This window comes from Pteropus medius, unplaced genomic scaffold, assembly GCF_902729225.1.
Source record: "Pteropus medius unplaced genomic scaffold, Ma_sr-lr_union100, whole genome shotgun sequence".
Classification (NCBI taxonomy): Eukaryota; Metazoa; Chordata; class Mammalia; order Chiroptera; family Pteropodidae; genus Pteropus; species Pteropus medius.
The window spans coordinates 5,443,044-5,459,967 of NW_024351073.1; the positions used below are offsets into that span (position 1 = coordinate 5,443,044).

At 38.1% G+C, this 16,924-nt stretch overlaps 1 protein-coding gene across 6 annotated transcripts in view; it reads right to left on the reverse strand.

The window, feature by feature from the left end:
* RAI14 (retinoic acid induced 14) overlaps window positions 1–16,924 on the reverse strand; it is a 128,591-nt gene that overhangs the window by 3,629 nt on the left and 108,038 nt on the right. For 3 of the 6 annotated variants that reach the window (XM_039842698.1, XM_039842702.1, XM_039842700.1), the window contains 11 exons: window positions 16,622–16,679; window positions 15,846–15,916; window positions 14,164–14,270; window positions 13,333–13,511; window positions 13,073–13,101; window positions 11,942–12,028; window positions 10,954–11,040; window positions 8,537–8,591; window positions 6,095–6,213; window positions 3,889–5,427; window positions 2,591–2,740 (listed from right to left, as the gene is read on the reverse strand). In XM_039842698.1, coding sequence (XP_039698632.1) covers window positions 2,591–2,740; window positions 3,889–5,427; window positions 6,095–6,213; window positions 8,537–8,591; window positions 10,954–11,040; window positions 11,942–12,028; window positions 13,073–13,101; window positions 13,333–13,511; window positions 14,164–14,270; window positions 15,846–15,916; window positions 16,622–16,679 — 2,481 coding nt within the window. The remainder of the gene's footprint in view (window positions 1–2,590; window positions 2,741–3,888; window positions 5,428–6,094; window positions 6,214–8,536; window positions 8,592–10,953; window positions 11,041–11,941; window positions 12,029–13,072; window positions 13,102–13,332; window positions 13,512–14,163; window positions 14,271–15,845; window positions 15,917–16,621; window positions 16,680–16,924) is intronic. The other 3 variants (XM_039842701.1, XM_039842703.1, XM_039842699.1) reach the window with 2 other exon arrangements.

The window sequence follows — 16,924 nt, forward strand, 5'->3', positions numbered from 1 at the left end:
ATAGAAAATACACGCAAAAAGCGATTGGCTCTGAGTGATTGAATTATAGGCGATTTTTATTTATAGGGATTTTTTCAGAGTTTTCTTTATTTTCCAACTTTCTACAATGGCCAAATACTTATTAATTTAATTTTGAAAAATCTACTTTTTTAGGGGGTTATCGATCACCCCTATGTAGTCCGTTGTATAATACCCAGAAAATGTATTTAGTTAGCTGTCAGTGTACCAGGAAGGTGAGCACCAACTTCAGTTATTCCTCAGTACAGCTGTTAACGATTCTGTCTCTCCTTGTTGAGCTATTATTCCAATTCTTCTCAGTGATTATTTCAAGGATCTTCACTTAGCTCTTAAGTTTCCCAGGAAGAGCCCTTTCCTCCTACCTCATGATGAAAATTGACACTATCATGTATGGATAACTTCAAAAATCTACAAAAGTCCATCGATACCCATTCTCACCTCCTTGCTATTAGTGTCAGAATATGAGCTGTCCTACTATTCGAGAACAATCTTTGAAACCTCAAGCTTTTGAGGTTCATGCCATTAGAAGGTATGCTTGGTACCTTTCTCTGTGTTGTTTCCTCCCACCTTTTGGTTACTGCCACTCAATCATTTATACTGTTAATCTTTTCGTCACTGTCCTCCTTTCTATCCCGCTTCTGTCAACACTAGGTTGACTGCAACATCCAGGATGAGTCTTCTACACCTCGGCCTCTGAGTTCTTCAACTTCAGCTTCAATGACTTGCTCCTCCTCCTTCCAGCCACTGACTCTCATGGTCATGGCCCTGCTTCTGTCGTTACCTCTGAAATCTCAACCGGAAGCATCCGCTTTCTGACCACCATCTCCTATCCTTCTGGCAAACCTGGTTTAGGCTTCCTCTGCCTCCTGTAGTCATTGTTCAGCCCTATCAGACACCTTGCTCCTCATTCACTTCTCTAGCAGGCAGCCTACTGCAGTCCAGATTCTGCTCTGCCGCTCCACTACAACTGTTCTCACCAAGGCTACTAAGAGCCCTCTAAATGCCACATCTCAGTCCTTGTTGCCTCCTATTCATCCCTTGGAGACTCAGTGCAAGCATCACATCCTGCAGGGAGCCTCTCAAGACTCACCCAGACTGAGTAAGCTCATTTCCTCTGTCTTCCCACAGCACATTGGGCATCTCTGTATCAACAGGTGCTTACCACATCAAGAATAAGGCAAACCATCATATTACATACGAATTCTGTGAGAGCAGGGACTGTGTCTTAGTCATTTTTATGTCATCAATACCTTGTACAAAACTGATACAGAGGAACTCATTAAACACATGTTGAATACTGTAAGAATGACTATATAAACCATTAGTACTTTATCTACAAATCTGTGATATCCACTTCATCAGAGAAAGTGACCTGTAAAACCCAGCAAGGAGCATTTTCTTCTCCCCTGATTATTCCTCCATTGCTAGAGCTAGGAACACAACAAAGCTAGTTTTGTACGTTGTGGCCAGCCAGAGTTAGGACTGCAGAAACCTGAATTCATGAGTATTGAAGAAATCATAAAATCTAGGTCCCGTTTGTACATGAAGCTAGAGATAGCCCGGGACAGACTAACCCTTGACTTCATGTGGAAAATGTATCATACCCTCGTCAACTAAACCCTTAACAGATCGTGGTAGGCTAGATGAGGGCCCTCCAAAGATGTCCCCTTCCTTACCCTCAGAACCTGTGAATGTTATCTATATGGCAAAGGGACCTTGCAGGTGTGATAACAAATTTCGAAGTTGAGAGAAAGATTATTCTGATCATCTGAGTGTGCCTTAAATGTAATCACGAGGGTCCTTAAAAGAGAGAAACAAGGTCAAAGGTGAGAGGAGATAGGAGGACAGAACTGGAGGTTGGAGTGATGTGCTTTGAAGACGAAGGTAGAGGCCATGAGCCAAGGGATTCAGGTGGCCTCTAAAAGCAAAACAGGCAAGAAAATAGATTCTCCCGTAGAGTTCTAGAAGGAACCAGTCCTGACAACATCTTGACTTTAGCAAAACTGATTTTGGACTTAGGATCTCCAGAACTTTAAGATAATAAATTTGTGTTACTTGAAACCAAGTTTGTGCTGATCTGTTAAAATATTCATAGGAAACTAATACAGACTTTCCTGGATGAAATATTGAAAGGACTTTCCTGGATGAAATACTGAGAGCGGCCAAGAATCAGCTTGTCATAGAGATGTAACTACCAGAGATCCTGGCCCCTGATAAGAAAAAGTTCTTGCCACTGTCAGAGACAGTGACGACTGTTGCAGAAAAATGGAGAAGGGATAAAAAGTTAGTGGATGAGTGAACAGGAAGCCTGCTCCGCTGTCCTGCCCATTCCTCCTTCTCAGAGATACATCTGATCCAACTCATGGCAAATAACGACTGGAAATTCCACCAGTTCCTTCTGTTGCCCTCACCAAAGACGTTTTCAGTTGCTCACTGAAGTACAACAGTCATTTAGGCTGGGAATCTGTTTGTTCACTACTACCTGTCCTACCAATAGAGCAGGCGTATAATCTGCCACCTCGCCCCCGCCCTCCCCGGCCCCAACCCAGGCCCCAGAAACAAGTCCACTCACAGCCAGCTGGTTCTGCAGCTGTCTGACCTGCTGCTGCAGCACTTCCAGCTGCTGACTCTGCCTCTTGGAGGAGCTCGCCGAGTAGGAGAGCTGTGAGAGGCTGTTCAGGGCCTCCTTCAGCTTGGTGACTTCCTTCGACATCTCATTTATCTAGAGAGAAAGGGAAACCATATCAATAGGCAAGAACGTGCCTGCAGAAGCAAAAGTCCGGGTATCTCTAAGCTTTGAACATGGCTTCTATTGGCCTCTGAGACTGGAGACTTTGGAACAATTCCTTTTTTATATTTTAGGAAAACCCAGATAAACCAACAAAGCCTTCTAAGGCCACTATACTCAAACAAGGACCCCAGATTAAACATTGTATTTTGATGCATGAAGGTAACAGAAGCTATGACACTGATTTCCCTTTTCACCCTTAAAAGAGGGTACTGTTGAAAGAATGAATCAGAAATGAGATTTTAGGCATTCTTTTTAAGAGACAGCTATATCTTATTCAACATTGTTGACATAGGCAATTGGAATAAATTCTAGGAATCCTGACATCTCCGGACATTTTGCTTTTAAAGTAAACACAACTCCTCCCTCCACTTCCCAAAGCCCTGCCCCTTTGGCTTCGGAAGCTCTTTTGAAAGATTCATCATAATAAAGGATAGATAATGCTCTGATTGATGCCGTTCAGAACATATGACCCAGGGGACCTGGAAGCAGAGCAGATTTGGGCAGAGAACTATCCCCCACTCCCCTTAGCCTTCCCCCTTCCTCCACGCCACACCCAGCCCACCTCTAATCACCAACAGCCCACCTTCCTCCCTTCCCCTCCTATACATCTTTGAAAACGAGGGCCAAGGAGAGCAGTTTTTATACTGACTCAAGGAAAAGCTCATGGAGCTTAGGGAAGCAGATTAAGTCTGGGAGTACTTGGGTTTACATATGATGGAGGAATCTGTCTGGATTCCAAAAGAGCTGAAGTTCAAGATTGTCCACAAAAACTTTTCACTCTGTGGGTTCCCTTCTGATCCCTGACACTGGGCAGGCTTCTGTGAAATAATTTTTAAAGGAAAAATATGCACAACATATGTGAAAATGCTTGAGGATAAGGGAAATGGTAGATCAGCGTTTTGTTTTGTTTTTTAAATAAATGTCCAACCTATATTCTACTGTGGCCTTAGGGACAGATGGAGTCATGTATGGAGCTTCTGAGCTAGTGCTAACGAACGCTAAAAATACTAACTATACTGAAGGTTGAAAGGCCTGGGGCTTACTAGCTAGAAAATCAGCAGCTACAGAATCTCACCAACCTTCTTGTCTTTATCTTCCTCCAGTTTTGAAGAGCTCTCTGAACATCTCTTCATCTCTGCCAGGTCTTCCTGAGCGTGCTGGAATTTTTGCACAAGTTCATTTACTTCTTGCTCTTTGGATTTCAAGAGAGTCTGAACAGTTTCCCTTTCCCTTTTCATTTGTGAGGCTTCACTTCTAATTTGGGCAACCTCTGAATAGGCCTTCTCTTTCTCTTTTACGGAATCCTTTAATTTCGATGCCAACACACTCACTTCACTTTCTAAAGCCGACTGGAGCTTTTCATAGGCAGACCTGGGCACCATCGCCTCGGTCATTGCAGCCTTCTCTTCAACAAGCTGTTTCTCTAGTTTGGCCACTTCTACTTCCTTGCTGGCAAGGTGCTCTTTAAGACCGCTGATTTTTTCCTCCAACTCTTTGGTAGTCGTCCGCAGCGTGGTTATCACCTGCAAATGTTCTGTGATGGAGACAGAGTTCTCTTTCTGGGCATCTACCAGTTGCTTCAGGTGAGTCAACTCATTTAACACTTTGGAGTACTGAGACTTCATTTCGGACAGTGCCTCTTCTGCCTTAGCCCTGGATACGTTGGTCACTTGCATCAGTTTTTCATGCTCTGCTTTAGGGATATATTCAGCGGTTATGTCTTCTAGAGATTTCCTCTTCCTATAATCCTCCAGCTCAGCCTGGGCTTCTTTGTACAGCTGGGACAGCTCGCTCACCTGTTTGTTGAGTTCATCTATCATCCTGTTCATGGCCTCTTTCATGTCCCCAGCTTCATCACCAGCCTCCTGTGTCATCTGACTTTTTAGTGTATCTTTTAATTTCGTGATTTCTTCTTGGGCTTCTTGGTATTTCTCGAACAAAAACGCTTTCTCCTTATTCATATTCTCAATAACAGAGCAATACGAACTTTTCATTTCCTCATACTCTTCCACAGGTGGCTTGATTACCACACCTGTCTCCCTCTCTACAAGTTTTTCCTCTAACTCTCTCACTTTCTCTTTATTCCTTTCACTTTCTTCTAATGCATTCTGGAGATCCCGCTTGAGCACACCTACTTCCTCCTCAGTGATCCTGAGCTCACGGAGATGTGAATAACTATCCACGCTCTCAGGTGATACGAGGCCCAGTTTCATCTGCTTCTGCACACTGAGGACTTCTTTCATGGCCTCCTCATACTTGCTCTGAGTTTCTTTAAGCTTCTGGCTGAGGTCGGAGCCGTTCTCAGAAATCTCGGCGTTGTTTAATGAGCACAGCGACTCTGTCCTCCTGGACTGGAGCTCGGCCTGCAGCTGCTTCTTCTCTGCTTCAGAGCTCTCCAATCTCCTCTGCACATCTTGCAAAATCTCTTGTAGCTGCTGAATTCTGACATCGCCGTCGATAGTGGATTTACCCACGGAATGTGTTAAGACAGATGGTGAGGACTTGGAGTCTGGGGGAGAGGTTTCGCTCGGTCTGCCCAGCGGCGGGGCCAAGTCAGTGTGAGTAGAGTGGTAAGAGTCGAAGCTCAGGTCGGCTTCTGCCTCCCTGGGTGTTTTGGCCTGGGAAAAAGGCATGAATGAACGGCACCAAAGGTGCGGTTAGGTGAGCACGCAACTGGAACGCGAACAAATCCAAACCCTACGTGTGGGAGAGCAGTGTGATCATTTTGCGCAGGTACTTTTGCCTCACGAAAAAATGTGGTCTGGCCCATGAGAATCAGATTAACGACACTGAGCCTATTCTGTTCTCTATTTGAACAGATTTTTTTGTGCCACTTAAAAAAACACTAGATTTGTTTTGGCCGCAAAGCCTCTGACTCAAATTTCTCCTTTATTTCTCATATTATTCTAGTTGCCGAGAGGGACAATGGGCTTAATATAGCTATTTGTTTTCAATTTCTTAAATTTTCTAAATGATCAGCTTTACTAAATGAATGGCTAATCACATCTATAAATGTACATACACATATAATTTGTCATATTACATACATATACTATGTATATAATTATATATAATTTACCAATTTATCAACTTACAGAAATAGGGCTAACAAATAACTCTCAAGAAACAAATAATGTGAAACTATAAAATGCTTAAGGCTAACTATATTAAAAAAGAAGAAGAAACTAATGTAGATGTTTAAAACAAAATATCATCTGACTAACCCTGGAAAACCCAGTAGCTCGACTCTACAGAATAGTCCGTGGTAGCAATCTATTTACCTACCTGTAATTTATCTTGTAATTCCTTATTGTGTAAGGTAAGAGAAGCAACTTTTGCTTGCAATAGGACAAGAATATCTTGTTGGTCAGCTTCAGAACTTATATCCAATAAACTATCAGCACCTTGGAAAAGAGAAAGGCAATTTAAAATAATACTCAAAAATCAGACTGTTTCTCTGACCTCTTAACAAATTCCCTTTCTGCTGGATCCAGTTCTTCTTCCTAGTCCTGACTGTGAATGAAAGCCCCCACCAGGTGGATAAATGAACAGCAACTCTCAGGTGCTGGGTTTCCTTACCGGGATATTCATTCCTAGAACAAATCTAGATGCCTAGATGCGCAGAAGCTCATCTGAAAAATGATGGATTTGGTCATACATTTTTCATTCACTTGATTAAGTGTCATACCTTGGTTATTATTATTTTTTATTCCTCTTATGCCTAATAAGTCCCATTCTGTGAATCCTTTTAGAAATATCTCCAGAATTTGGTTCGCTTCTTACCCCCACCACCATTACACTAGTTCAAACTTTATCCCCAAACTGCAAAAGGCTTCCTAACAAATCTCTCTCTCTCTCCTCTCCCTAGTAAAAATGTAGCCTACACACCACTGTCAGACTAATCTTCCTGAAACATGCTTTGATAGGGTCATTCCTTTGGTTCAAGTACTTTAATTGCTCTCTCTCCAAAAACATTCTCCAAATTTCTTTATCTGGATTAAGGCCTCTATGATCTGGCCCTAATCCACTGTTTCAGGTTTATGACTCATGAGGTCTTTCTCTAGTATCCATATTCCTCAGATTCAGTATGTCCATCAGACCCTCTATAGTCTCAACACAAAGCTGCATCTTTAATTCTTCACCGTACGACTGCCCTCACAGCATTTCTTTGGCTACCTAACTCGTAGGCATCTTTCAAGACCCACATCAAACTTGGCCTCCTCCATATAGCATTTGACCACTCTGGTATACAACGGTCTGCTCTGAACCCCACTGTAAACACTGTTGGTAAACCACAACTTTTTGACATCCTACTGAATATCGTGCTGAAATAGCATCCAAAGCAATGCTACTCAAAGTGCTCACTGATCGAGACAAGAAACTTGCTCCAGAATATATTTCATAGTACTGCTTCCTTCCTCCAGAAAGTCTTCCTATGGAAAAAAAAAATGTTATCTGGACAAAACCATGTGCTTAGTGATACAGCAGGATGACCTTCTGGTACAAGCTCCTTACTGACAACAGTTTACAGACTACATTCTGAAAAGAACTGATCTAAATTTTATTTTCTCACAGCCATTTAATGCAAAAATGAAAGCTTTAATCTTAATTTGGAAGGATGCAAAATGACATTTCTTCATAGAAACGCTTTCTCCTGATGTCTTGTGCCTAAGCTACAGCTTTATGACATTAAGCTGTGAGAGTACGGAATCCATCAGGTGATTGGGAGCATGACTGTCATTGCACCAGAAATTACTTCTAAGGTACAATGGATGGATTTTTAAGTAGTCAATGTAACAACTGTCCAGTTATATTAACACCAATCTTTGCCAAGAATTAGAAAGTTTAATATTTCTAAAGTCTCTAAGTTAAAGACTCCAAACACATGTGAAATGCTAAGACCGAGAAACTGAACTGAACCTTTGAAATAATCTACTCTGCAGTTTAAATTGATTCTTAGAGGGCAAATCCGCAGGCTGGACTCTTAATCCAAGGACTTAAACCCTGTCTTAGTGAAGACGACCCGATGGTGTGTGATTTCGTTAATACTCTATCTTTACATATGTCTATTTACATGCCAAAGTAGAAAAGTTAGATTGTGGCAGTCAGGGGGGTGCTCAGTCAGCTCTTCCTTCAGGAAGCAAGCTGCTGTTCACCTTGAAGGACTGCTGCCAGCTGAACACCTGACAACCTGGGGACCCCGTCTCAAAATAGTGTTTTTAAATGCATATGATAGAATATACAGGCTACAGTCATTTAAGAACTTATTTTGTAAGAGAACAAATAACAAGATCTGGCAGCAGGTCTAATGACTGCCATAACGTCTAGTAGAAATAGCGTAAATGATATTTCAAGATATCTGCAATAACGGTAAGGTGATATGACATTACCTGTGAATTCTCTTCGTGTCAAAGTCACTGATCCGCTTATACCACGGGGTTTTATTGCCTATATTCATAACTGAATGAAGTGCTAACAGTTAGTGAGGGACAACGAAAACAGAGATATATTTTTTCACATCCAGGCTCCGAGACTCCTTCAAATCCAGGTGATGGCCCTTGAAGTGCAGAGAGCGTCAGCCTGTGTGGGACTGGAAGCTCTGGGGCAGCACGCCAGGGCTCTCTGGCCTCCCTCCACAGGGTGGCCCCGTTTGGCCTTTGTTCTCTCTAAGTGGACCTAGAGTAGAGACTGTTCAAAGGAACAAAAGCGAATGCCCTTTCATCTTACCTGCCGTACTGTCACTCTGTCTGTCTTTGTTTTCCCGTATAGAACTGATCTCAGCCTGCCGGAACACAAAGATGACTTAACAGAATATTCCTGAATGTAACATTTCACAAAAGAATCAAGCAAATTGTCCTCCTCTCTGTTATCTTACTAGAAAAACAGTTACAAAATCTCAAGGAAAGAAGATGTTTTAAAACATAAGTGAATAAAAGTGACAATTATCTGCTAAAGTATAATTTCTAAAACGTTAGACATTCCAGAGGGTATATACTCATGATATTTCTCAGACATTTCATTTAGTAAGTATAATGCAAATTTCTTTTAAGATGATAATAATGTTATGTAATAGCTAATTTAGGGGCTATGTCTTAAAATTTGAGATGGCAAATATTACTTTCAGAATGAAGTGTTAAATAGAAGTTTTACCTAACTGAGTAATATATTGATTAAAATAAATGAGAAGTACTTTTAGATTTATCATTTTATAAGTTAACTGCTATTAATAATTATTTGTATTTCTAAGAGAAATGGTAGTTAAGAAGACCTGTCAGAGAAGATAAAGGTAGTTTGATAAGAGAATAAAAATTCTTTTGGTCTTGGATTGAAAATCTGAAGATTTCCTCTAAACTTTTGTCCCTGAATATCTGTTAATATATTGTGAAATTTCTTGTAACTTCAAAGCCAGAGTCTTATTTCAAAAGGAAATACAGTCACTGGCCAGAAATTGCTATATTTCGTCTAGATGAGCCACAAACCATGATAAGGGAGATAATTTTTCAGCAAAGGAACGTTTGTAAAGGCCCAGAGGCTAAAAATAAAGTGGCTCATTTTTGGCAAGTGCTTATCTTTACAAAAAGCTGTATTTTCACTTTTAAAAATATATGTTTACTTTTATTTTTCAGCTGTATTAAGGTATAATAAACAGCATCCATATAAAGTTTACAATTTGAGGAGTTCTGACAGATCTATGTCCATGGACCCATCACTATAATATTTCCGTTGCCACTAAAAGTTTCCTTGCGCCTCATCATAGCCCATCCCTGTCTGCCCTAGTCCCAGGCAACCACTATTCTTTCTTTTTTGCATTTTCTAGAATTCATACAAATGGAATGCCATAGTGCATGAATTTCTTTGTGTCTGGCTTCTTTCACTCAGCACGATGATTTTCAGACTCATCTATCATGCTGCTTTATCCATTATTTGGACAAATCTTGTTATCTTTATCCATTCACTTCTTGAAGGACATTTGCATTGCTTTCTAATTTGGGGATATTTGAATAAAGCGGCTATAAACATTTGTGTATAAGATTTTTTGGAGACATTTATTTTGATTTCTCTAGGGTAAACGTCTATGAGTGGATGGCTAGCTCATGTGATAGATATATTTTGAATTTTTAAATAAATCCTCAAGGACTTTTTCAAAGTATTTATACCATTTTACATCACTAAGAATATGAGAATTCTAGTTCTTCCACATCATCAACAATTGGTGTTTTTAATCTTTTTAAACCTTAACTATTCTAAATGGTGTCACTTTATCTTTCTATGTTTTTAAAGGAAATGAAAGTCCTTACACACTCTATTTCTGAAAATCACAATCTGTGATATTATTCTTTGGAATGCATTGCCTCTTTTAAGCCACAATCATATTAGAAGATATTAGGGTACTGATTGTGAAAGCATAACTTCCTCTCCTTGCCTCGCTTGCCCTGTCTAGGTATTCATTTTAAGAGTTTATTAATAAAATCTAGTTTTTAAAGTGAAGGAAATGGTAGGTTGATAGAATCTTTTTCAAATCAATGTTAAATCCAACTTAAAAGAAAATTTATCTTCAGTAATTCTTAGATGGAAAAGATAAATATATAATTATATCATAAAATTTCACTCCAACATAAATTTTACTTTCCTCCCAAGGGCAATTTTTTAGTGATTGTCAGGTAAAGAGATATTGAATTGAAATATCTTCCCATTCCTTAAAATACTTTCCAACCACAAATCCACAGAATCAGGTGGAATAAGACCTAATGGATTTTCAAAAATTTCTAAAATAAATATATATTACTGTTATAGTCAGGAAAAATTTAATTAAAACATGTAATTACTTCTCAGTAAGAAATCAGAGAATAACAAGAATTTCCATTTGATTGGCATTATTTCAAGAAGAATGGTTATCAAGTTAAGTTCCTATCTTTGTCCTTTTTATTAAATGAAGACATTATTAGTTAATGAATGTAATTTATTCACTCTATTCTTTCGTATGGGGTCCATGCCAGCAAAAATAATCAAGAGACGCTTCTTGATAAAAAGTTGTAAATCAATCATTGAGAAGTATATTCTGTTTTCCCCAGTATTACATAACTTAAACTAAGTTTATTATGTATCATACAATTCAACAGCAAAACTGAACACAACCCCCCTACCTTGAAGGGTGGTTCAGCAAAAAATATCGATTCCTTTCCTGAAAGTGGTGTTGAAGTTATTGATCTTGGGGAAGACACATCACTTAGCTAAAGACAAAACAAAAACCACCAATAAATAATGCTTCTTCAAAGTCTTTTCTTCTCCAGTGCCAAAGAATGTAACCAATGCAAATAAATCTACCGTAATTATCCTTAGTTTAAATTATTTCAGAGGTAACATATTTTCAAATCATCTACCTCGAATACTTTTTGAAAGTTTGCAGAATGTAAATAACTTTGCTCTATAATTTTAAGACAAGAATCAATTTTAAAAATCTATAAAACTTCTATTGCAGGTTGAGATTATAAATGAATATGCTAACTTAGTTAAAATTGCCTATCAGAGGAGATAGTCTCTCAACTACTGAATATGCATTATTCTTTTTATGACCTCTAATTCTTTTAATAACAAACCCCAGCCTGTTTTTATTTGCCATTTCATAGATATCTGTACTTCCTCCTCAATGCAGTAATCACTATAACCTGAAATAAAAACTGCTTTTAATATTAGTCAATATTAAATGTAATTAGAAAGGCAAATATATTTTAAGTGTGTTAAGAAACCAACTAAAATTCATTTTTAACTGTCTCACCAGCTATCCATTCTCCCGCCCTTCACAAGAATTGTTAATATGAAGGATTAAGAGACTAAATTTATTACCTTAAGGAAAGTTTCTGTCACTAAGATTGAGAAATTTCCTTGAGGCTTTTAAAAAAGATCCTGTTCAATTTTTCAGTTTTGAAATAAATAAATGAGAATCAACCTTATTTCCATACTAATAATCAAAATCCTTCATACCATAATTTGTAATTTAAAACCACTAAAGAAAATTTTAAATGTGCATTTTAGGGTCAATTCAAAGTATTTCTTTTGGCCTAAACACAAAATGACAAAATTATGACTCTGCTGTTGTGTGTTTGTTCACTGTTGGTTTGCTTTTGTTTTTACCTGGGTAGGACTGATAGGAGGTGGTGGAGCTTTGCGTTTTTTTGGAGTTCCACTTCTTTCTGAGCTTATTTTAGAGACTTGATCATGCTGAAAGTTATCACAGTCCAAAGAATGGAGGTGGGTTAGTTAGGTTAGTAAAGTCTGAGCAAATAGTTTCATCAAACAATGAGAAAAACCTCAAGAGTCCATGCACTTCTAACTTTATCAAGATCTGAAATCTGCTACCAACATAAAAATAAGCATTATGCATGCTCCAAATTTTCTTCCAGCAGCCCATGCTTTAATAGCAAGAAAATAAAAAACTCAAGACAAAATCAGATTAAGTTGGTGTGCAAAACTGGGAAAGTAGAGGATGAGAGGTCTTCTGCCACAATTTAGGACACGGAATACATTCATAGTCTAGCTTTCATCTTAATGCAAAGCAGTGGTATTTTCCCCACTTTTGCATTACTTCCATTCTCTCCTTAAAAAATATAAATATGGGGGAAGGAAGAATCTCATCTCTGAAGGTTATGAACAAATAAGTAACAGTTAGTATATAATAAATTCAGTACTGAGCATTTGTGTTTATAATTTTTTTCAAAAACTCTGATGTAGAAATAAAGATAACAGCCCAACATCTTATTAATAAAGTAAGCAATAGTGACTATGTTTTTAGACAAAAACTCCAAAGTATTAGGGCAAACTTCTCAATTTCTGTGTAAACACTAATGACATTTTAGAAAAGCCCTAATCAAAATAAAAGGAAAAGTTAAATCTCTTATTTTTCACTAAATATCTAACAATGCCATAGATGGAGGGTTATAATCCATGTGATATTACAAGTATTTAAAATATTGTTATTCTCAGTTTAAACCACCTTAAACGTTTCATAACAATAGGAAATATTAGTACATTTCAGAAAAAGATGAATATATAAGTAGCAAGTTTCAAGTTATAAGCTTTGGAAGTAGGGTAAACCATTTTGAAAACCTTATGAATCATTTATTCTAAAGATATTTCACTCCTTATGTATTTTCAGCATTGTCTTCATCACTTTTCTAGTGGACCACAGAGTAATTTAATAGGAACATTTTCAAATTCCCATAAGCAAAGATTAAAAAAAAAAAACCCTCCCCCAAAGATAAATACCTGCTTTGGTTTTGTTGGTGTCTTTAAATCTATAGAAGGAAAAGTGGGGAGAAAAAAAAGAACTATAAGAACCATAATAATCATACCCACTTTGAGGGGAGACACACACACAACATACACAATTCTTTAACACTACATTTTTCTTCGAGAATATGTTTAAAAGAATAATAAAATATATCATATTGCACAAATTCCTTTACCCTTTGGGGAAAATGGAGTGGATAAACTTAAAACAACACTGGCTATTTTCTTTCACATACCAGCATCCTGAGAGATTTTTGATAATAGAAGGCTTTGAATTCCTGCATTTTCTGAGAGTTTGGAATAATGTAAGGCATTGTGTCCAAGAGAATCTACAAGAGTTAGGTCTGCACCCTTTTTAATTAAGGCTTCCACAATATTAGAGCTGCCGATCTCACAAGCCACCATGAGAGCAGTTCTAAAGAAAAAAGGAGATGCCAAATTAGTACTAATATAATATGAGAATGCTTTCCTGGGAAATCATTTCATTCATCTTAAACACAGGGAAAAGAAGAGTTAAGTGCTGTTAAAACTGTACGACAATCTAGGGAATTCAAAATGGAATGCTATCAAGATGAAATTAGGTAGTTGTTTTGTTTTTTAAATCCTCAGATTAATTCAAAACGTTGAACCATATTAGGTCAAATAACATAGACATAATAATCTTGTAAACATAATCTTCTAAATATGATCGAATTTAATATGATTGGCACAAATCTTATCCTCCTTTCACCTCAAGCATTTTATACTATCTATACATTGTTAAGACTATTTTTAAAAAGAAACCAGTATGTTCACTTTCATTTAATTTTACATGAAAAGTCATAAGAATCGGTCTATGTATTTAATAATCTCATTATAGACTCAATGATGTTCCCAAAAGTCTGAGAGAAAAAAATTATAAGTCAAAACAGATTCTTGATTATCAAAAAAAGGCAGAAAATTTAAAAAGCAAAGTTAAAAAAAAAAAACACTTTATAACAAACGATCCAAAATACACCTGTGATATTTTCAAAGACTCTCGGAATGTGGGTATCACTGAAATCCCATGATTTCTAACTCTGTGGTACCTTCCATTTTTGTCCCTGGAATTTACATCTGCTCCATGATCTAGAAGAAAGCGACAGACCTCGCTGTGGCCACTTTGTACTGCAAGAAGCAGTGGTATGTTCCCATCCTAGGAGGCAAATTCAGATTAAGATTTGAACTCAGACACCAGATGTCAGAATTGCAAAGGTCCTTGTTCTTTCTACATTTATTCTTGAATTGTCCTGTTGGTCTTACACTTGACCTCCCCCGGCCATGACAGTCTATGTCCCAGTCAGGCAGCCACTACATCTTAGCACAACTTTTCTTATGGAATTACACTGATCGTTAGCTTTTCCTCAGGAGCCTCAGCCTCTTGGGCTGCTTGTTTCCTCTGCCACCACTCGGTCTGGTGAAGATGTGAGAGAGAGTGGAACACAAAGCATGGAAAGGCTCAGGGCACAGGTGCCACATTAAGTGAGGGATGGTCCTGGAGAAATGAAGGACTTGTTTCACACGGCATCAGTAGGTCCTGCTGACCTTTAAGCAGTTTCTTCCGAGTGAATTACGTGCACCATGTACCCTACCACGCCTTCTTGTAAAGCATACCCTTTCATAATCTTACTAGGTATCGAAACACCACATAAATTAAGAGTTTCTCTATTATGACACATGACTAGATAAAGAGATGGATGGAAAGCATGACTGGTTTAATATGTTACACTACGACAACTGGCAATTCCTTTGCAACAAAAGAAAATTAGATCCCCAGCTCATATACAGAGGTGGATGAAGAACTTAAACATTACACTATAAAACAAATGAAAAAAAAAATACTAGAAGATTATATAGGTAATTATTTCTACAATCCTAGGATGAGGGGGTTAAGGGGACCTAACTCCAATGATACCTAAACAGAAGCTTGTATTCTGCTTTCTCTCTGAACACACCCTAGAAATGGGGTGGAGAGTAATATTTAAGGTAGATGTATTCAAATAGGTAAAGGAAAAAGATGTTACAATGTATCCAATTATTTTGACATGGAGACTTTTAAAAATACATTTTCTGCTTAAGGACAAAGTGTCCTTTTAAAGTAGAATTTCAGACACATTTCTAAAAAATGATCTCTGCAAAGTTATGCTTTCTGGCTATAAAGTACTGAAATTCAGGGAGTGTGAATTTATTTACAGATTCTATATTCTCATATCCCCCATCAGGTTTAAGTGTGTGCATATCAATGCCCATACAACCTTGGGAAATTTAACCCTGTACCCGGAGCAATAGGCATGTAAATTTATTCTCCAAACAGCCCAGGGAGTTACAATATGCTAGGGGTGGTCCTACAGCTGGAAAACCCTAACCGGGAGTCCCCAAGGTGACACATGGGGTGCCGAAAGAAAATAATAAAACTTCAACTTAAACTTATTTTTTTATTTTTAAAAATTAAGAAATTAAGATTATTAATATTTAGGTTGATAGTAGACCCCATATATACTTTAGATACAAATATACACATATGGAAAGTATAATCCGTGAAATGTTTTATTAATGATTTGGGGACCAATAGGGAATAATTCTTAAATCTATTTTGCAGAAGAAGATCTAGATTGAAAAGCCACAGGATGTGCCAAACACTCAGGTCTCTAAAGTCCTAGTGACTCTCAGAAGTGGCCCGCAGCGCTCTAGAAACCAGAGTCCACATCCACCTGGGCGGACTGGTACTTACCAAATCCTTGAGGTTTATGGGGCTTTTGTGTTCGCAAAGAGCCTGCACGGTTTGAAGGCAGCCCTGCGCAGCTGAAGAAAGGAAAACACAAACACAGTGGATCACGAAGCTACTTTCACACTAGGGGCATCGAGCACTGCTAGGAAGGAGAAGTTGGATCTATCCAGTTTGCATCTGTTCGCTCTGGTTGCATTGAAGAGAAATAGTGCCAGGGACATTAAGAAAGAGGTGTCTTCAATTACCATTTAATTTCAGTATTGGCCAGACCTAAAGCCAGCAACCGCCAGTTGCCCCTAAGCAATCATTTGATTTAGCTTTTTCACAACTAGCACTAAAAGATATTTGTAAATCTAATCATCCCAGAGTTCATTATCAACATGTTGTCACTTGAGGACAACATGACAGATAGTACAGCAAAACTTTGATAGATTAACTGATGTCCTTAACGAGCTCCAAGTCAGAAAATCTGTATCACACGTTACCTGAAATATACAAATACTTATGAATATCTTAGTTTAAACAGAACCTTAAATGAATTAAACTATAATATTCATGATAATTTTTACTGGTTGTTTTGTGGGCAGTTGATGAATTCTAGATTTATTCCTTGGTAACCCTAGATGCTTTGCAAACTGAAAAAAGAAAAAGCGAAAGTCTAGGAATTATGACAGAAAACAGTACCAGGAAAATATGGTAACTTTAATGGCTTGAATCAGGAAAATGAAAAGTTACTGTGTCTTACGGCAGAAGAAGACAAATAAGAGAATGAAAGTTACCTGCATAATGTAAAGCAGTTTTCCCAGAGCTGTCAACACTTTCGGCTGGGCATTTAGACTATAAGACAAAAATAAACAAATCCATATAATAAAGTTCTGTTTTATTCAGTTCCTCTTTTTCCTGCAAAGTATGAGGGGCCTTATGAGGAAGAGTATACACATGAATGAGCCCCAGGTGCCACACTCCAGAGGCCTACAGTCTCTTAGGAGGAGGGAGACTCATCTCCAAGGAATCGTGACACAGGCAAACCGTCACGCTGTTGACACTCCATCCTCCGGGCTCCTACAACCCTGCCTGGCCCA